At 42.7% G+C, this 22,230-nt stretch overlaps 1 protein-coding gene across 1 annotated transcript in view; it reads left to right on the plus strand.

Annotated features, from left to right (window-relative positions):
* Positions 7,735–22,230, plus strand: part of FMN2 (formin 2) — a 368,530-nt gene continuing 354,034 nt past the window's right edge. Inside the window, exon 1 of the mRNA XM_018042550.1 lies at positions 7,735–9,168. Coding sequence (XP_017898039.1) covers positions 7,860–9,168 — 1,309 coding nt within the window. The 5' untranslated portion in view covers positions 7,735–7,859. The remainder of the gene's footprint in view (positions 9,169–22,230) is intronic.

The following is a 22,230-nucleotide window of genomic DNA, read 5'->3' on the forward strand; positions in this document are numbered from 1 at the left end:
GTCATTCCCTACTAAGAGCCTTGAGGAGGCTCAGATGTGAAAAACAGAGGATACTGGCCCCAGATAGCTGAGGTGCATATCAAAGGAATGATTTCAGTGAGCCCAGACTCTTGCATCTTCCCATACATAGAAAAGCACTAAATTCCTTAACTTGGGATATCTGGTTTTCTTTAATTAGCCATAATCTTTTGATATTCAGACTTTTGATATTCAATCTTTTGATATTCAACTTGCCTTTTATTTTTATTTATTTATTTGTTTTTAAATTTTTTATTTTTACTTAATTTTGCTTTACAATACTGTATTGGTTTTGCCATACATTGACATGAATCCGCCACGCGTGTACATGAGTTGCAAAGCTTCTATTAATATATAACCTGGCTCCTCCCCTCACCTCATCCGAGCAGTTCTCTCAGGGTTACTTGAGATGCTGCCTCCTGGGCTTAAGCCCTAAAGATTTCTGCTGAATAAAGCATAACTCTCAAGTTTTAGGTTCCATGTATTTTTTTCAGTTGACAGTAGTTAAGGTAGAGAAAAGATTACTAAAACTGAAGTGCTCTCTAGAATATTATTTCCTTTCTTCTATCTGTTGACTGAAAAAAAATGCACAACATAGAACAGTGGGTTTTGGTTTTTTGGGGGACCTCACTGAGGATTCTAACCTGGGAGACAGCCTCTCAGATTCTCTGAGGAGTTGCTCCGAAGTGGTAGAGGAGGAGCCAGTTTATATGTGAATTTTGGGGGGCAAGGAAGTACAAGCAGTCAAGCATTGGTAAAAGATTGGCTCGACCAATCACAAATAATTCAAGTTAATGATTTTAGTGCTTTTCTCTGTGTGGAAAGATGCAAGAATCTGGGACCATTGAAATTCTTCCTTAAATATGGGTCTTCACTATCTAGGTGCCCATCCTCTCAAAAGCACATGACACTTTCTGTTTTTCCAGCCTGAATCCCCCTCAGGGCACACTGTCTACAGTGGATTGTGACTTAACCCTTGTAAAAGGGACTGATGAACCATACTCTGTGGTTTGTTTCCATGTCCATATTTACACTGGAATTTGTTCCCATGGTTCTTCCTGTTCTGTGAATTCCTTATTGTCTTGATGACAAGCTCTGTCCAGAGCAAAGAGTTACCCCTATTAAATCCCTAATAAACTGAATGATTAAAAAAAAAAGATGGTAACTAGTTTTCCCAAAGTGTGTTAAGTAAGAAATACTATGCTTACATGTGAAAACATACAGAACAACTTTACTACCTACATGTCATTTTAAGTCCATCCCAATACATAGTACTGTTTTGAACAACTGAGTAACACAGTTTGGATCAGTCTCCCAGGTTCTGAGCATTGCTCCGGAAGCTCTGAGAAATCAAAGATAAAGCCTTATTTTTTTTTAACACAGAAATTGTTTAATATGCTATAATAACTACATGTTATAGGTAATTCTCGTGGAGCAATGTGGAGCCCTATACCAAGGTCACAGATGTGGAGCCCTATACGAAAGTCACAGGACGAAAGTCTCTGGAACTTACCGAGTCCCATAGCAACAACTGTCATGAGCCTTCGGATCCAAAGTGGCCAGTTCTTGACTTCATATTAGGTAAACTACACACTCTAGCATCTAACCAATCACCTAACGCCACCCTTCCAGTAGGAATTTTCTCTGTCTTGAGGCTATAAAAATTGACCACTAGCCTGTGAAAGGGGTCAGCCTTCCCTTGAGCCAGTCGGCTGTTCTAATAGTGTCTCCAACTCTAATAAACTCTATTCTCCTCTCATTCTGCCTAATGTCTGTAAATTCTTTTCCAGCCTGCACACAGACCATGACAATTCTATCCTTCACAAAATACATTTTGCAGAATATTTAATAGCATGGAAAGTGGTAACAATAGAGTGATGAAGAATAAAGTGAGCTACAAAAGAGCAAGAATACAATAATTTCATTTAAAAATATGCATTTTGAAAGGTTTAGATTTACAGAAGAGTTGAAAAGTAGTTAAGAGCATTCTATATGCCTTTCCCACAGCTTATATTGCACTTTACATAACTAGGGCACAGTTATCAAAACCAAGAAATTATTATTTACACGTTATAACAAGTTAAGAAATAAAGAAAATTTTGACTTCACTGGGTTTTCTCACTAATATTCAATATCCTCTATCCAGTTCAGGAGAGCATTTTGCATTTGGCCATCACCTTTCCTAAGTCTTCTTCTCCAATCCATTATAATTTTTCATATTTTCTTGTTTGTCAGAAGATAAGGCCTTAATGTCCAGAAAGAGAGCCATTCCCTCCACCTGGCTGCTGTGCAAGTGAGCGTGACTGATCTAAACTGAGATGTACCTATTAGAAGGAAATGGCACCCCACTCCAGTGTTCTTTCCTGGAGAATCCCAGGGACGGGGGAGCCTGGTGGGCTGCCATCTATGGGGTCACACAGAGTCGGACACGACAGAAGCAACTTAGCAGCAGCAGCAGCAGCAGCAGGAGCTATTTGTGTAAAACTGATGCTGGGTGTTTTTTTAAGTCAGCAAAAGAAAAGCAAACCAAACTTTAACAGGGTTGGAGGTTAATAGGACAGGGATTTGAAAAAAACTTGAAGGCACCTGTGCCGCAGAAGCACCTCTATTCTAAGAGAGGGTCTTAAGCAAAAGCTAAAAGGGCAGAGGATCAATGAATCTTCAAGCAGAAGCCAACATAATTTTACTAAGAAGGAATCAGTATAAATCCCCACAAACGTTTTAACTCACAACCTTGATTCTGAAAACTCACTTGGTGGAAAATGCCAACGTACTTTTTGCCTTTAAAGTGGCTTTCTTCACCAGTGTCACTAAGGGAAGTACTTTCCCCTTATATAAGAAAAAATGCTTCCCACTTGGAGGGTCATAGCATGAGGTCTTGCTATTGACAGTCTTGGGCTCCAGATTGGATCTTTCATTAGATTCTAGAACTTTGAACTTTCCACAAGATAAAGAATGTAGTCAAGCATTAATTGGCACCACTTGTCAGACATACTTAACAGTGAAAATTTTCAATTATGGAATAAATATAATACATGTAAAGGCAAATTTTGACCTCTCTTGGTTCACAGGATGAACAGTTTTTGGAAAGTTATTTTAAAAATGTCACTCTAGATTCCCATGATGAGATTACCCAAAGGGCAATCCTGTTTATTTTTTGGCCCAGGAAGAAAACGCAATGTTTACTAGACATGCACGGTTTGTGCCAGAGAGCCAGTTAGGCTGGGTTTCATGAGAACACAGATAGCAACAGAGGTAAGTGGTTCTTATTCTTAACATCGCTCAGTCATGTCCAACTCTTTGCAACCCCATGGACTATACTGTCCATGGAATTCTGCAGGCCAGAATACTGGAGTGGGTAACCTTTTCCTTCTCCTTCTCAGTGGATCTTCCTGACCCAGGAATCAAACTGGGGTTTCCTGCATTGCAGGTGGATTCGTTACCAGATGAGCTACTAAGGAAGCCCAGGTAAATGGTTACCTACCTAGCTGCAATAGATCATTTGCAGTCCAGGTGGGAGCTTCCAAAATAGAATCTAGGATATTAAAGGAAATGAATTCAAGTACACATGGAACATTCTCCAAGACAGACTATATGCTGAGCCATGAAACTCATAAAAAGGATAGGAATACAAAAAGTATGTTCTTCAATCAAAATGCAATTAAATTAGATATAAGTACATTTTGCAAATTGAAATATCTGGACACACTCCTTAAATATATTTCCTGTTGGGAATTCTTAGGCAGTTTGCTCTTTGTGTCTTCATGGTGTTATCGGGGTAGTATAGGCTGTAAAAGAAAATGAGGCAGGGGGTAAGCAAAAAATAGCGACTAAACAACAACAACTTGTAGTAGAAGCACAGAGTCCTAATCACTGGACTGCCAGGGAATTCCCTGTTTTTTCCTTTTTAATGTTACTAGAAAATAAATTACTGATAAGGCTCACATTATATTTCTACTGAAGAATGCTACTCTAAGACTAAGGACTGACTTCTTCAATCTTAATTTCTCATGGGCTCTGTCTTTAGAATGCTTTTTGTCACTTCTTGCCACTGAACTAGGTACCTTAGGGGCTGAGACACTCACAGTGGACTTTCTATGGTTCATTCTGAATGGTTGTTGATAACTTAAGAGTCCTTGAATGATTCCTTTCAGGTTGAAAGACCAACTTCATTTACAGAACTCTTCAGCTTAGTAGGAGATTCCTTATGTAGAAGAACAAAATAAATATTTTCATTTCTTCCAGTTCCTGGAAAAGAGTAAATTATGTAGTGTTGCTTGTTATAAAAATTTGGGATCTAAACTTGAAGGTTCAAGTATTGTCTTTGCTGCTGTGTGAACTTGGTCTTAGTCTGAACATGTTTATTAATTAAACTGGATTGAAAGTGTTAGGTAGGTAGAATAGGGAAAAGGAGTCCAAAATGGTAGTGGCTAAAAGACAAGGAAGGAAAAAGCCCACGAAAATAGAACAAAAGAAGGTCTGAGGACCGGAGTGAGGACCTCAGGTAAAACAAACAACACTCCTGGCTGGCCCAATTTACATAGGACAGGCCCAGGGAGAGATAAATACATAAATAGAGGAGCCAAAGCTAGCTCTCTAGCTTTCTCTCTCTCTCTCCTGCACGCTGGGGTGCTCTTCTCCTCGTGTCTTTGGATCGACGTGCCCTCACGACTCAAAGATGGATTTTCCTGCTATCTTCTAAATAAAATAGAGCTGTAACACTGATTTGTCTAAGAGCTATAACATGGTCCATTCGAGACCTAAGAGCTATAACACGGTCTATCCAAGACCTGAGAGCTGTGACACACCGAGGGGGCTTTAATGTCCACCACTCCAAATCTTTGTTGTGATGAGACAAAGAACCGAGGAACATACACTAGCGTGACAAAAGTAACTTCCTACCTAACAAGCACTTATGGGTTTCAAGCAAGCCTTTGAATGTAATAGAGCTTTGTCATCTTGACTTTCTACACAGCTATCATCTGTTTCACATTCAAAGGATGTGAGAAAACCAGCATCTTCTCCCAGTTTCCCTCTGTTTTTTCTTCCCTCTTTGCCTTCCCCTTTCCTTCTCTTCCTTTGTCTTCAGAATGTAGAATATATCGTGGAAAAAGTAGTAAGGAAACAAATAGTTCAGAATCAAATATGTCTGGGTAAAGAAAAAGCAAAATAAAGACTCACAGTCTTTATCAGTCCTCAGAGAAGCAGAGAATTCTTATAGCCTTAGGCAAACTGTGCCCTCTGATGAACCTAGATTCTGGGAGAGAGCAGTCTTGTGAAAGACCTGAAACAAAGGCTTTTCAAGCCCTCTGGAACTGAAAGAGACTGGGATAGTATCCTGGCAAAATTATTAGTTGATTTCTCAGAATTATTTGCTCAAAAGGGTCATTTGAGAATAACTGAAAGCTACTTGCCTTTAAGTATCATCTATTTTAAGAAAATAATTTGAAAAAAAAAGTAATTATTGCTGCATGATGCTTTTACATAAAAGAATTATAAGACTTTAAAAAGTTTTTTGATAAAATGGTTAAGGAGGGAGGTTTAAAATGTTGGTTCACAATATGTGAAGGAATCTTTGCTTGTGGCATTTAAAATGCATCATATAACATGTAGTGCTCTCTTCTCCTTTGAGCTTTAAAAATACTAACATGTTAGCTAGGTATCCATATTTTCAAAGTGATTAACAATTAGCTTCTAATTTAAATACATGTGACATTATTGATTAATGCCACTTTGCTCTTATTTTAATTTACTGCTTGGAGATTCTTTAGAGGCCAATGATGTTTAAAAGTGTCTTTTAAATACAAATAACTAAATTGCTTAAGTAACCAAATAATAAGATTTACAGTGAGGAAAATTTTTATATTAGAATTAGAGCAAAATGGCAAGAAACTCTAACAGTTATCAGGGAGGAAGAAAGTTTTCTCTACCCTTCTGCATTCTTCTGGTTGGTCTAAGAATTAAATTGACATGAGATCAATTAACCGGATAGAATCACACAAGAGTTTGATAACATATACATATGGGAGAGACGCTGGAAACCAGAACCATGGCTAAAATGGCCACAGCCCTCACCTTAAAGACTGTCTTTCGCTAAAGGCAACAGAGGATGTTGAGGGTAACGGTTTGCCTTCCAAGGGGAGGAAGGCAGTTCACAGGGAGGTGGAAGAGTCGCTGTTTGGTGAGGCAGCGCTTTCTGGGCCAGCAGAGATGGGACAGAGTGAACTCTGACCTTCAGGTCCACTGAATCTCCCTATCACACCCAGCGTGGTGGATATCTCTGCTGATTACTCTATTCAGCTTTAATACAGGCATTCTTTAGGCTGACGTGCTTAATTGCTCAGTGGTGTCCATCACTTGGCGATCCTATAGACTGTAAGCTGTCAGGCTCCTCTGTCCATGGGATTCTTCAGGCAAGAATACTGGAGTGGGTTGCCACGCCCTTCTCCAGGGGATCTTCCCGACCCAGGAATCCAACCTGTGTCTCCGGCAGCTCCTGCACTGAAGGTGGCTTCTTTACTGCTGAGCCACGGGGGGAAGCCCTTCCTTTTTTCATAAGTGGGAGTAAAAAGAAAGACTTAGTCTTCTGCTTCTTAAAAATAATCAGCCTATGGACCTCCCTTGTGGTCCAGTGGCTAAGATTCTGAGCGTCCACTGCTGAGGGTTAGGGTTTGATCCCTGGTTTAGGAACCAAGATCCCATTTACTTTGCCCTCCCCCCAATAATCAGCCTAAATGAATTCTAATGCCAAGGAGACTCATTTGGGGTCAGCAAATTTTTCTCCCCGAGACAGTGAACTGTGACAAACTTTCACAGAAAAGGCCAAAACAAAAGATTGTCTTGAAGTGTTTGCTTGGGAGAGTGGTGGCTTTCCACATAACATGTGATTTCTTGGGCTTGTGCCAAGGGTGTTTCCTTTTTTTTTTCTCTCCCTCTCTCTTTTCAGGTGGCAACAACAGAGGCATGTTTAATATTGATGAGTTTGATTTTTTGAATATAAATGCTGTTTGGTTTATATGGTGAATGCATAGAAATTTGGAGATTAGCATTTTAATCAAGTCTAATCTCTCAGTATTTCCCGAGCCTCCTCCACCCACCTCAACATTTTGTCAAAAATAAATTTGAAAAATGAAATTTTGAAATGACCACTTGAAATGACTTTGAAATGACCGCTTTGAAATGAAATGAAATGTTCTCTTAAGGAGATGCAAGATTTGCAATAACATAAAAGCAGTATTATGTATTGTAACCTTTTCTAAACCATATGCCAAGCACATTAACAGGGTTTAAGATGATCAGTTACTGAAGAAAAGACCAACCTACTCAACCAATATTTATCAAAGAACCTCGCTTCTTCAGGTTGGAAGTACAGTATGTAGCTTTGGTATTACTGCACCACTAAACTGGAATGTGGCTTCCTTTTTTCCTCTTTAAAATTTTTATTTTTTTTCTCAGCGCGGATCTTTCCGCTGCCAAGCTGTTTGGCGGGGACCAGGAAATGGACTCCGGCGGCAGTTAGGTCCCCAGACTGAGGGGCGCTCTTGGCGTTTCAGCGGAGGAGGGGCAGGGCCGAGGGACCGGGCCTAGAGCCGATGGGGCGGGGTCATGGGCGGGAGGGGTGGGGCCTTGTGCGTCCCGCCCGGCCATTGGCGGTGCTCCGGGCGCGCGTTCAGCCACGCGCGGGCGGGCGCAGCCTCGGCGCGTTGTGCGAAGCGCGGCAGGTGCGCGGACATCCTCCCTCCGCCTAGCGGTGCGGCCGCCGCGCGACTCGCCGGGAGCCCGGCGCTGCCGGGCCCAGGGGTTGGCATGGCCTGACCGCCCGCAGCGGCGGCGGCGGCAGCATGGGGAACCAGGACGCGAAGCCGAAGAGAAGCGCGGGCGATGTCCCGCATGGAGGCGGCGGTGGTGAGGACGCCGCTGTGCCCCGCGAGGCCGAGGGCACAAAGAAGGCGGGCGGGGGCAAGAAGGCGCCAGGCCGGCACGGAAAAGGGGGCGGCGGCGCGGAGCCGGGCCGGAAGAAGAGCCGCTCGGACCCCAGGGCCTCGGTGTTCTCCAACCTGCGCATCCGGAAGACCCTGTCCAAGGGCCGAGGTACCGGCGGCTCTCGTGAGGATGTGCTGGACCCCCAGGCCCTGCAGGCCGGCGAGCTGGACAGCGCCCACTCTCTGGTTACCAAAACCCCAGACCTCAGCCTCTCAGCTGATGAGACGGGCCTGTCGGATACCGAATGTGCGGATCCTTTCGAGGTGACGCGTCCCGGGGGTCCCAGCTTGGCTAGGGTCGGCGGCCCGGCAGTGGCCGAGTATTCGGAGACCGCGGCGGGGGCGCAGGATGGACAAAGGACCAGCTCGGGCTCAGACACAGACCTCTACAGTTTTCACTCGGCCGCGGAGCAGGAGGACTTGCTCTCGGACATCCAGCAGGCGATCCGCCTCCAGCAACTGCAGCAGCAGTCCCCGGGCCCCGAGTCGCCCCCGGTGTCGCTCCCCTCCCCCGCCCCTCTGCCTGGGGCCCTGCCGGGCCTGGACCGACCCCCACCGGGCCCCAGCGCCGAAGCGGCGCTGTCCGCGCCCCTCGACAGGCCCGCGGCCGCAGAGCCACCAGCAGCCACCGCCTTCGCGTCTCCTGGGTCGGTTCCGGGGGAACGAGGGGCAGCGGACACGGACGAGGAAGGCGAGGAGGACGCCTTCGAGGACGCACCCCGAGACTCTCCGGGGGTGGAGTGTGGCCTGGCGGCGGGAGAGGCCCCACGCACGCCAGGGGCGACGCGCGAGGAGGGCGCGCCGAAGCCTGTCTTCCCCGTGACCGCCTCCCCGCCACGCAGTCCCGCTCACAGCCCGCGCCGCCCCCGGGCCCGCCCGCTCCTGGCGCCCTGTTATGTCAGGACCACCACCCGGCAGCTCAGCTCGCCAGGGCCCTCCCCGTCTCCGTCCCCCAGCCACAGCCCCCGGGTCCAGAGACGCCCGGAGTCCTCCCTGGGCCGCGGTTCCGGAGCCACCGCGGCCCCCGCCGCTGCCCCGGCTAGGAAGCCCCGCGCGGGCCGCAGCCGCTCGGCCGACTGGACTGCGGAGCTGGGCCGTGCCCCCGGGGCGGGGGTCTCGGCGCACCTGGTGCAGCGCGGGGCAGGCGGCCTCCAGGGTGTGTTCGCAGGTGAGCCCTGGGCTCGGGGCCCTGGGCACCTGCCCCTCAGAAACGCTTCGATTTGCATACAGAGAATTAAAGGGAGCAACTTAGTCGTGTCTGTTCTAAGTCATCTAGAAAAAGGGCCACTGTGTCCACTTCTCCAAAATATCCCGGGTCACGCCAGGCGGATCAACTCCTTTTTGGCACCGTTTGCAAAGCCATCCTTCTCTTTCCGTCCTCCTCCCACAGCAGTAAAAATAAGGAGGTTGCTCACAGCCCTGTGACACATCATCTATTCTAGGGCTGCTCTGATGTACCCGCCTGTGTGCGCCGTGCGATGCGGAGTTTCTCTCGGTGATCAGAGTGGACGCCTTAGGGAACTTGGGTGGTCACGCCTGTTTGCTGACACAACCAAATCTCATACATGCTTTCAGAAAATTAATGCAGAGTGATCTAGAGTATTAGGGATCATTTACATTTGGTTTCATGGCCTGACTAAGACAGGGTGTGGCTTGGAGACTGATGGTGAGCAGACCAAGAGCACCCAGGATGCTGCTGGTACCTTCCCAGCGTCTGCTGTGGACGCTTCAGGGCCAGTCCAAGGGTCAGCTCACCGTGGTGAATGTCCAATAGTGCAGTGAATTCATCCTTGGTTAGATCCCAGGGCCTTTCCGCTGGTAAGAGTGTCAGCTTATTTCATGCTTACTAATTTTTCTTAATTATTAAATAGCTAAGTGTAAGAATTTAAGAAACAGGAGAAAATGAGAATTTATGCAAGTCTTGGTAGATTGTGATAAGTATTTGAAATATTAAAAACATCAAAGATAATTTGAAAAGCTTAAAATCTTATATTCTTTAATAAATCTTGTATTACTTTAGTAAATAGGTTATCTGTAAAACAGTAGATTATGTTTCTTAATGAACACGGCTGCCTCACCCTTTAGGTAAATATTCACTTTTTGTACTAGCTTGTATTGACCACAGTTTAGTTTCATCTGTGGACTCACTTAATTTTATATTTATAGATTTTTCTAGTTAAGAGTGGCCTCCTCCATGTTTTACTTGCTCTCCCTTTTTAACTTTTCCTTTTCTGTTATTTTGTAGGTTAAGTTAGGAATGTTTATAGTCTGATATTCACTAGATAAATTGTAAACAAAACAAAACACAAGCATAAAAACCCCCAAAAGACTGATTTTAAAGGAAGAGGATTGGAAAGTTCTTTAGTTAATTTTTGTGAATTTAATGTTGGTGAGAAATTACTTCCTCCTTATGTAGGTAACACTCATTTCATATATTGTTTTTCTAAAAATGAAAGTACCTCCATAGTTAAGATTACCATTCATTAATATTGTTCTTCCAAGAATCTTTAGAATTTGGAAATATTCATTTCCAAGTGAATATTAGATGAAAAATACATTTCCTTCATTTAGCATATATATGTATGTGTATATATATATACACACACACACATATACACAGGGCAGCCATATTGTGCTAGACAATATGTTAAGTGTTGAGTGATACACAAAGATCATTAAATCCTAGTCCTGCCTTTCCATGGCTTACTGACTAAGAGCACAGGAACACACAGAGATATAGTACTTTGGGTGTATCAAGTGTGCAGTGACTTACTGCCTTGGCAAGGGATGAAGAGAAAGGAATTCATAGGAGGGTTGATCTGAGTCCTGAAGATCATAGGACCCTTCAACCCTAGGTTAAAGTTTTGTTTTCCTTAAGGAAAATAAAAGGGGTATTCTTGGAGCTAACATTTCATTTAAATGTTCTAAGTATTTCCAGATTTGAAATTTGGGACTCTTAGCAGGATTCCTGTTCAGGAGGTAAGTGGGTTTTATTGACCTCCAAGCAGAATTTTTTTACTGTGTAGTTAGTTGCTTTAATATGGGAATCACCTTTATTTTATTTTTTAATTGAACTATAGTTGGTTTTTAATGTTGTATTAATTTCTGCCATACAGCAAAGTGACTCAGTTATACATATATGTATATATGTTTTGTTGGCCAGTCACTATATTCATTCTTTTGAATATTCTTTTCTATATAGTTTATACCAGGATATTTAATATGGTTCTCTGTGCTATGTAGTAGACCTTCTTATTTATCCATTCTGTATGTAATGGCTTACATCTGCCAACCCCAACCTCTCACTCCATCTCAACCCCTTCCTGCTTGGCAACCTCAAATCTGTTCTCTGTGAGTCTGCTCCGGTTTCATAGATAAGTTCATCTGTGTCATATATTAGATTCCATAGAAGGTGATACATATGGGGCATTGTTTTATATTTGATGCTTGGATGTAGGTGGTCAGTAGCCACTGGTTATTTGGATAGCAGTTTCTGTATATTTATCTCACCCATTCACTTTCTTAAAAAAAAAAAGATATGGTAGGTTTAACCTAATCTTGTAGCTGGTGGTCACATGGAGGTAAACAAAGAGATGAAACTTTTTCAAGGTCACACTGTAATTCTTTCAGAGGCTGAGCCAAAAATAGCTGAATCTACTGATTCTAGTCTGAATGTTCTTGCTTATTAGTCATTTTTGGATGTTCAGCACTATAAGACATCATGTAGACAAAAAACGTAAAAAAATATTATGGTGTTTAAGGTCTTCACTTACAATGTTTTCCAGTTTCTGTTATTAACATGGTGAACTCCTTTCATTGTTGAGCATCTGGCCTTCCTGGGCTAGATACAGGGTGATTGCTGGTCAGTGAAGCAGGCTTTCTCCAGACAGCTCTCCTGGAAGCTTCCCTGTGGTGAATCCAGGGAATCCAGAGTGACACAGGCCTCTATTCCTCAGCTGTTGTCTGTTTTCTTGTCATCTGCCTTTTCTTTGATTCTTTACCATCCTCTAGTATTTTATGGGTGTCTTGGAAATTACTAGAGCCCTGGTGAGGACTAGCATTGTCCTCAGGGAAATTGTTTTCTGGCTTTAATTTGCATGTCTTTGGATCAAGTAATTGCCAGCTGCCTTTGAAGCAGGTGATAGTTAGATCTATAAGCCTCCGTGAACATCTTTTATTTTTAAACCATAGAATGAGGGTTGTCAGCTCTGCAGAAAGGAACAGATGTTTTTCTTCTTACTGCCTTCCAAATGTGGGGAGAAAATTCAAGTGAAGAGAGATCTGCATGGCACATGTTTGTGTTTTGTTGCTGATATAACAGCATTTAGCAATAAAGGGGACCAAGACTTTATCTTGTTTTAGCTATTCAGGAGCTGATGATGTCTTTAGCCATTGGACTGAAAATTCAGTTAATTTGAAAAAACATCTTTTTCAGTGTTTAGTAGAAAAATTGCTATGAAATTTAAGAGATTCCTTTGCACATGCTATACTTAAGCAGAAGCCTGTGAATAGAATTTTACAGTTAAAGTTTAGGCATATGAAATGTTAAGTTGGTGATGCTAAGTCACTTTTTATAGAAACCTTTCCAAAGTCATTTAATTATGTGCTTATCTGTCTTTTTTTAAAATGTGGACTTAATGGTTCATGTGTTTTAAATGGCTTAATGTCATCTTTAGGCCATCATGGTTTCATTCTGTGAAATCATTGGTGTTGCCTTCAGCTGCTATTGAAGTGTAATTGTCTGGTGACTCTAGTTGGCTGTTTCTGAAGTTTTGTGTCTACCTGGTTTTCTTAACTTTTTACTTCCTGTCAGCTATTAATTCGTAGAGCTATCTTTGGTCCCGTGTCCCCCACCCCCCGTTGCTTCTAATTTGATGTTTCTGGTCAGTTTATTGTTGGTTTATAAATCCTGTGACTATGATGTTTGCTATATTTGTTGCACTTCTAAATGCAAGGCCCTGTGTTGGTGCATTGCATAATTATCTCTAATCCTTGTGACCGTGTTTTCCCAATGAGCAAACCAGGGTCAGGCATGTGAAGTCACTTGCTTCAGGGCATTAAGCTGGCCAGTGACCGATTCAGGATCGGTACTTAGAAAATAAAATCTGTTATTAACATGAATAAAATAAAGTGAAGTGTGTCAGTGAGCTTTTGGAGCACTAGCTAGTGAATTAAGGGCCTGGGCTTTACAATTTAGATTGTGTAGCTTTTCTCACTGTAGCTTTTCTAAAGGCTACCTTGATTTTTATATCAAAGTAGGAGGACCCACTCTATGATGACAGACTTTCTCATGCAGCTTGTTAGGTTATTAGACTGTGAATGTTTAGGGCCGGGAGCAGTCTTATATCCAGCAGTAGTATCTGACAGAGTGTAGATGTCCAGTCATCGTCCAATAAATGTGTGATGGTCAGGAATCACCCCTTTTGTGTATAATGCATCAATGTTACTACAACAGGGAAGGGTTTTACAAGAATGTGGTCCTTTCCTCTGTATCTTGCCTTAGTGAAGTTGCTCAGTCGTGTCCGGCTCTTTGCAACCCCATGGACTGTAGCCTACCAAGCTCCTCTGTCCATGGGATTTTCCAGGCAATAGTACTGGAGTGGATTGCCTTACTGGGTCTCATATCTCTGAATATGATTTGGCAGTATGAGCTGGGACTGGGAACACTATTCTCAAGTCATTTTAGTTTGGCTTAAAACACACTTTCTCATTGTTCCTTTAAGGTCATGGTTTGGATTGAAGTAAAGCACCCCAATAGCTTCAGTGATGGGTTTTAATGACTGGCCTGGCTTTTCATGCATTTAGGCATTTGGATACAAGCCATGTGTATTTGACCTTGAGCAGGTGCATTTATAGCCATATTTCCTTCTGGTCCTATTAAAAAGGTGCTGAACACACACCTTGGGCGATGGCAACAGTAGTTACTAATTATTGCTACTCCAGGTAACTCTGTATTGTAGCTCGATGTACAGTTAGGTCCCTCTTAAGTAACTTTTTCTGATATGTATGAAAGTGGAGGAATAATTCCAAATGAATAATATTAGGATTTAATGAAATAGTGTTTGTCAAGTCCCTACAACTCTGCCTGGCACATAGAAGGCAGACAGTTGGTGCTATATGCTTTCCTGTCCTAGTTTATTGCCTTAATGGCTATATGGTTCAAAGTAGTCCAAACCATATTTGTGAAATAAAAACCACTCTGAAATCATATACAAACTCTGGTAAGGATGTAATCAGTTGCTAGTTGAAAATTAATATTTCTAGTCAAGGGTTTGTTTTTTTTCAAATTGTTTATATATCAGGTTTCTTCCCCTCTCTTTTTCATTTTCTGTGATTGTAACCCTTTCTGTCACTTTATCAGAAATTTTGGTTTTCTTGGGGGTTTGGAGAAGGAAAGCACATGATGGGGGTATGACTATGTGATTAGCAGGAGGTACTGATGTTTAAAGCAGGGAGTGGGTGGAGGAGAAACAGTATTTACCCGCCTCGCTTTGCAGCCTTTACCTCCCATGGTTTCCTTCAGAAACTCTCTACTTTAGTCGAGTTAATCAGCTTACTGTTCTATGAACGTGCATTTCATTTTCCTTACTTTGAGCCTTTGTCTAGCAGTGTTTACGCTCTTTGTCTTTCTTAGTATCTGGAAAAGCTGCTTGAGTTCCCACTTCCTCTTTTGTGTCTGCCCCAGCTGGTGTGACTGGCAGTCATCTCCATGTCTCTGTACTTCTGTCTGTATCATATCACGTATGCTTCTTGGATATAGGGAATCTTTGGGGCTTCGTTTTCACTTCTTTCTGCTTTTCTTTTCTCCTTGCCTGCTTGCCTGATTCCATCCATTCATCATCCTCTTCTATCCATCGAATACCTATGCCACATCTCTGCCAGTAAGATGGGCACTGAGCATACTGAGGCCTTTATGAATACCAGTTGACTTTTTTTTTTTTGGTGTCTAGGCCTCCTATTGGTAAATAAATAGTTGAATTTACCCTGGAAGACTACTAGCATTTTTGGGTGGTTGAAATTAAGTCATTTTCAATGAGGTATACGTAGGTTTCCTTGATGGCTCAATGGTAAAGAATCTGCCTGCAATGCAGGAGCCACAGGAGACACAGATTCGATCCCTGAGTCAGGAAGATCCCTTGTAGGAGGAAATAGGAAATAGCAACCGACTCCAGTATTCTTGCCTGAAAAATCCCATGGACAGGGGAGCCTGGTGGGCTACAGTCCGGAGGCTTCCAAAGAGTTGCACATGACTGAGCACACATGCATATGATTGAATCAGTAGTGAAGATAGAATGATACTTCTATAGAATTTGTGTAGAGAGAACATCTGTTCCTATTTTTGTGGGTTGATCCTGCAAGCAACTATTGTTGCTATCAGTGATAATGCAGTAACTCTAAGCTTCCAAACATAAATTTTATTGGTACTGAAAAAAGAGGAAAACTTTTATTATTTTGTTCATTCTTGCTTTTTCATTTTAAGTAATAATCTGATGTTAATGAAATTTAGCATTAAGGGACTGTTAGGAAGAATCTAGTATCTACTACCTTGTTGCTTTGTAATTTCCTTCTTGATTTTCCTGTTGACCCATTGGTTTTTGAATAGCATGTTGTTTCAGTTCAGTTCAGTCGCTCAGTCATGTCTGACTCTTTGCGACCCCATGAATAGCAGCATGCCAGGCCTCCCTGTCCATCGCCAACTCCCGGAGTTTATTCCAACTCATGTCCATTGAGTTGGTGATGCCATCCAACCACCTCTTCCTCTGTCGTCCCCTTCTCCTCCTACCTTCAATCTTTCCCAGCATCAGGGTCTTTTGTAGTGAGTCTGTTCTTCGCATGAGGTGGCTAAATTATTGGAGTTTCAGCTTCAACATCAGTCCTTCCAATGAATATTCAGGACTGATTTCCTTTAGGATGGACTGGTTGGATCTCCTTGCAGTCCAAGGGACTCTCAAGAGTCTTTGCCAACACCACAATTCAAAAGCATCAATTCTTCAGCACTCAGCTTTCTTTATAGTTCAACTCTCACATCCATACATGACTACTGGAAAAACCATAGCTTTGACTAGATGTACCTTTGTTGGCAAAGTAATGTCTCTGCTTTTTACTATGCTGTCTAGGTTGGTCATAGCTTTTCTTCCAAGGAGCAAGCATCTTTTAATTTCATGGCTGCAGTCACTATCTACAGTGATTTTGGAGCCCCCCAAAAGAAAGTCTGTCACTGTTTCCACTGTTTCTCCATCTATTTGCCATGAAGTGATGGGACCAGATGCCATGATCTTCATTTTCTGAATGTTGAGTTTTAAGCCAACTTTTTCACTCTCTTCCTTCACTTTCATCAAGAGGCTCTTTAGTTCTTTGCTTTCTGCCATCAGGGTGGTGTCATCTGCATACCTGAGGTTATTGATATTTCTCCTGGAAATCTTGATCCCAGCTTGTACTTCATCTAGCCAGTGTTTCTCATGATGTATTCTGCATATAAGTTAAATAAGCAAGGTGACAGTACACAGCCTTGACATACTCTGTTCTCTATTTGGAACCAGTCTGTTGTCCGTGTTCAGTTCTAGCTGTTGCTTCCTGACCTGCGTACAGATTTCTCAAGAGGCTGGTCAAGTGGTCAGGTATTCCCATCTCTTTATGAATTTCCCAGAGTTTTTTGTGGTCTACATAGTCAAAGGCTTTGGCATAGTCAATAAAGCAGATGTTTTTCTGGAACTCTTCTGCTTTTTTGATGATCCAGCAGATGTTGGCAGTTTGATTTCTGGTTCTTCTGCCTTTTCTAAATCCAGTTTGAACATCTAGAAGTTCATGGTTCACGTACTGTTGGAAAATTTTGAGCATTATTTTGCTAGCATGTGAGATGAGTGCAGTTGTGTGGTAGTTTGAGCATTCTTTGGCATTGCCTTTCTTTGGGATTGGAATGAAAACTGACCTTTTCCAGCCCCGTGGCCACTGCTGCGTTTTCAAAATTTGCTGACATACTGAATGCAGCACTTTTACAGCATCATCTTTTAAGATTTGAAATAGCTCAACTGGAATTCCATCACCTCCACTAGCTTGGTTCGTAGTGATGCTTCCTAAGGCCCACCTGACTTCACATTCCAGGATGTCTAGCTCTAGGTGTGTGAATTCACTATCGTGATTATCTAGGTTGTGAAGATCTTGCTTGTATAGTTCTTCTGTGTATTCTTGCCACCCCTTCATAATATCTTCTGCTTCTGTTAGGTCCATACCATTTCTGTCCTTTATTGTGCCCATCTTTGCATGAAATGTTCCTTTGGTATCTCTGATTTTCTTGAAGAGATCTCTAGTCTTTCCCATTCTATTGTTTTGTTCTATTTCTTTGCACTGATAACTGAGGAAGGCTTTCTATCTCTCCTTGCTGTTCTTTGGAACTCTGCATTCAAATGGGTATATCTTTCCTTTTCTCCTTTGCCTTTCATTTCTCTTCTAGTCACACCATGTTGTTTAGTCTCCATGTAGTCACTTTTTTCTTATTTCTTTTCCTGTGGTTGATTTCTAGTTTCATGCCATTGTGGTCAGAGAAGATGCATGAAATAATTTCTAAGTTTTTTGCCCTAGTATGAAGAGGAACTAAAAAGCCTCTTGATGAAAGTGAAGGAGGAGAGTGAAAAAGTTGGCTTAAAGCTCAACATTCAGAAAACGAAGATCATGGCATCTGGTCCCATCACTTCATGGCAAATAGAAGGGGAAACAGTGGAAACAGTGTCAGACTTTATTTTTTGTGCTCCAAAATCACTGCAGATAGTGATTGAAGCCATGAAATTAAAAGATGCTTACTCCTTGGAAGGAAAGTTATGACCAACCTAGATAGCATATTTAAAAGCAGAGACATTACTTTGCCAACAAAGGTCCGTCTAGTCAAGCCTATGACTTTTCTAGTAGGCATGTATGGATGTGAGAGTTGAACTATAAAGAAAGCTGAGTGCTGAAGAATTGATGCTTTTGAATTGTGGTGTTGGCGAAGACTCTTGAGAGTCCCTTGGACTGCAAGGAGATCCAACCAGTCCTTTCTAAAGGAGATCAGTCCTGAATATTCATTGGAAGGACTGATGTTGAAGCTGAAACTCCAATACTTTGGCCACCTCATGGGAAAAGTTGATTCATTGGAAAGGACCCTGATGCTGGAAAGGATTGGGGGCAGGAGGAGAAGGGGATGACAGAGGATTAGATGACTGGATGGCATCACTGACTCGATGGACATGGGTTTGGGTAGACTCCAGGAGTTAGTGATGGACAGGGAAGCCTGGCGTGCTGCGATTCATGGAGTCGCAAAGAGTCGGATACGACTGAGCGACTGAACTGAACTGAACTGATGTGCTCAATCCTAGAGAATGTTCCATGTGCACCTTTAGGATCTCTGTTGCCCTGTTGATTCTCTGTGTGGAAGATGTGTCCATTGGTATGAGTTGCGGGTTACAGTCTACTATTAATGTATTCCCACTGATTTCTCCCTTTCTGTTTGTTAGTATTTGTTTTATATATTTGGGTGCTCCCATATTAGGTGCATATAAGATGCTGACTGTATTATCCTCTTCACGTACTGATCCTTTTATCCTTATGTAGTGTCCTTTATCTTTCTTTATAGTCTTTAAAGTCCATTTTGTCTGATATGAGTATTGAAACTCCCACTTTCTTATCATTTCCATTTGCCTGAAATGTCTTTTTCCATCCTCTTACTTTCAGTCTGTGTGTCCTTTGCCCTAAGTTGGTCCTCTTGTAGGCTGCATATTATAGTCTCTCTTTTTTTTTTTTAATCCTGTCTGCCACTCTGTGTCTTTTGATTGGAGCATTCAGTCAATTAGCATTTAAGGTAATTAGTGACACATGTATTTGTTGCCATCTCAGACCTTGTTTTCCAGTTGATTGTTTCTTCTTCCTTTTTTTTTTTTTTCTTTTCCTTTTTGTGGTTTGATGATTTCCTTTTAACTTGTGTTCCCTTTTTGGTGTTTTTGAATCTATTGTATGTTTTTGATTTATGGTTGCTCTGTTCTTCAAGTATGTTAACCCCTTCCTATATCTGCTTGCTTTAGACTGATAGTCATATAGGCTCAAACACATTCTAGGGAAAAGAATATGCATATTCTTATTCTCCTTAGTCACATTTTATGATTTTGGTGTCCTTTTTTTACATCTTTGTGTTTATCCTTTTGCTGTTCCTTGTGTTATCATTGCTTTCACAAATAGTTTTTTTTTTCTTTTTGACCTTTATGTGTGTATGTGTGTGCTAAGTTGCTTCAATCATGTTCAACTATGTGACCCTATGGACTGCAGCATGCCAGTCTCCTGTGTCCATGGGATTCTCCAGGCATGAATTCTTGTGTGGGTTGCCATGCACTCCAAGGGAACTTTCCAACCCAGGGATTGAACCCAGGTCTCTTATATCTCTTGCATTGGCAGGCAGGTTGTTTTAACCACTAGCACCACCTGGGAAGCCTTTTTGATCTGTATACTGGCTGATTTAAATGTATACTTCTTTTTTATGTAAAGATGACCTTTTGATATTTCTTTTAGAATAGTATTCTTTTAGTTTTTGCTTGTCTGAGAAATTCTTTATTTCTTTCTGTTCTACATGATAATCTGTGTAGAATATTGTGGGTTGCAGACTTTTCTCTTTCAAGGCTTTGAATATATTTTGCTACGCCCTTTTCTCCAGAAAACTTTATCAGTGTTTCCATAGAAAAATCAGCTGATAGCCTTATGGAGGTTCCCTTGTAATTAGCTGTTCGCTTTTCTCTTGCTGGGTTTGGAATCCTCTCTTTAACTTGTGCCATTTTTATTATGTCTTGTGGTCTGTTTGGGACCCTCTGTGCTTCCTGTTCTGGATATCTGTTTCCTTCTTTAGGGTTGGGAAGCTTTCAGCCATAATTTCTTCGAATATGTTTTCAATCCCCTTTTCTCTTTCTTCTCCTTTTGGAATGCCTATTATGTGTAGATTGCCCTTTTTTATATTATCCCATGTGCTGTGCTGTACTTTGTCACTCAGTCATGCCCAATTCGTTGTGACCCCATGGACTGTAGCCCACCAGGCTCCTCTGTCCATGGGGATTCTCCAGGCAAGAATACTGGAGTGTGTTGCCGTGTCTTTCTCTAGGGGATTTTCCAATCCAGGGATCAAATCCAGGTCTTCTGCATTACAGGCGGATTCTTTACTGTCTGAGCCACCAGGGAAGGTGGGGGCAGCAGTTGACTCCCAGTTGGCAGTCCCTTTGTGCAGGTAGGTGGCTGTACCAGAAGATGAGGACAATGATTGGGGCTGTGTCACCGGACCCTTGTTGGTGGGCTACTCGTACTCCCAGGAATGTGGGAGGAGCAACCCACATCTGCTCTCAGGACCCTCTGTGGTGGCAGAGGGAAGCCCATATTATCCCATAGGTTTCTTATATTTCTTTCTTCTTCTTTTTTTTTTTTTTTTCATTTGACTTCCTGTCTGCTATTTTGATTGGGTAATTGTCTGCTATTTTGATTGGGTAATTTCCATTATTCTATCTTCCAGATCACTTATTCTTCTATATTTGTCATCCTGCTATTCATTCTCATGAGCTCAGTTTTCATCTCAGCAAATTAGTTTTCTAATTTTTCTTGGCTCCTCCTTATAGTTTCTAGTTCCTTTTTACAGTTATCTGCATTTCTGTTGATAGCCTTTCTTAATTCTTTCAGTATTTCATTACTTCCATTATTAGACTGAAGAAGTCTGTTTCATTGATCTTTCAGGGGAATTCTCTTGATCTTTTAACTAAGAGTGGTTCCTCTGCTTCTTCATTTTTATATTTCTCTTACTCTGTGAGTTTAGGAGAAACCAATCTACTGTAGTCTTGGAGGACTGTGTATATGTGGGAGCATCCCTTCGTAGCATGTGTGGGTTTAATTTTTTGGAGGGGTGAGGGCTGTTTTTGGTGTGGATGCTTGCTGTCTCTCTTTTCAGCATGTGCTGGCTGTTAGCCCCTTGATAAGGGGTGCGCAGGTGCACGGCCCATGGCATGCCCTGCGGAAGGTGGGGGCAGCAGCTGGCTCCCAATCGGCGGTTCCTGGGTACAGGCGGCTGGCTGCCCTAGGGGGATGAGGATAGTGGTCAGTGCTGCATCATGGGACCTTTGTTGTTGGTGGGCTGCTCATGCTGCCAGGAATGGGGAGTCGCAACCTGTATCTGCTCTCAGGACCGTCTGTGGTGGTAGTGGTCCATGCCTCTGGAACCCTACATGACAGTGGTGGCTCACGTCTGCCTCTGTAGCTCATGTAGGTGGCTTCCTGATGCCTGAGAGCATGTGCAGAGATAGAGGCTCCTGTGGTGGGCCTGACCCGCTCTTCACAGCTGTGGCTCCTTGCCTCTTGGGTGGTCCAAGACTTCTTCTTGAACTCCCTTGGTTGTAGTGCATCACACCCTCATGCCCTTGGGCTGGCTTGCTGTCTTCGTGCAGCCAACCGTAGTCCTCTCCCCAAGCCTGACCTTAGGCTTGAGCCTCGGTACGAAGCCCCCTTAGTACGAGCGTTTGAGGCTAGGGTATGCCAGTTGGCACCGCCTGACCGTGCAGGACTCTCTCTGCTTGCCCTCTGCATACCTGCCACCATGCTCTCTTCCAAGGCTCCCAAGCTCCTCCTCTGTCCCAGCTGATCTCCCTGCCAGCGAGGAGACCTTTCCTCTTTCACAACTCCCTCCCAGGGCCACAGGTCCTGTCCTGATTCCTTTCTCTCTTCTTTTCTTTTGCCTTACCCAGTTGCATGGAGATTTTCTTGCCCTTTTGGAGGTCTGAGGTCCATTGCCAGCATTTAGTAGATGTTCTGTGAGAATCATTCCACATGTAGATGCATTTTTGATGTATCTCTGGGGAGATGGTGAGCTCCATGTCTTGTTCCTCTGCCATCTTCATTCACTCCCAATTGACTCGTGGGATATAATTTCTATCCAATATAAAGTTATTGGATATACTGAAAACTTTCTGAGATTTTTTTGAATGTTAAATATATAAATACACAGAAAATAAAACTTCTAGTCAATTTGAAATGGTAGTAATGCAGGGTACTGTAACATCAGAAAGATAAGAACAAGAAATAACAGTTATTGGATGCTACCAGAGGATGCCAGGGATTGTTGTTCTTAGACACCTGCTCCACTGTGGGTGAGAGAGAGGGAAGCTTTTGTGTCTTCCCTTCAAGGATATCTCTCTAGGCATTGATTGCATGGGAAATGACTACCATTATTCTGTGATTAAGC

This window comes from Capra hircus, chromosome 28 (genome assembly GCF_001704415.2).
Source record: "Capra hircus breed San Clemente chromosome 28, ASM170441v1, whole genome shotgun sequence".
Classification (NCBI taxonomy): Eukaryota; Metazoa; Chordata; class Mammalia; order Artiodactyla; family Bovidae; genus Capra; species Capra hircus.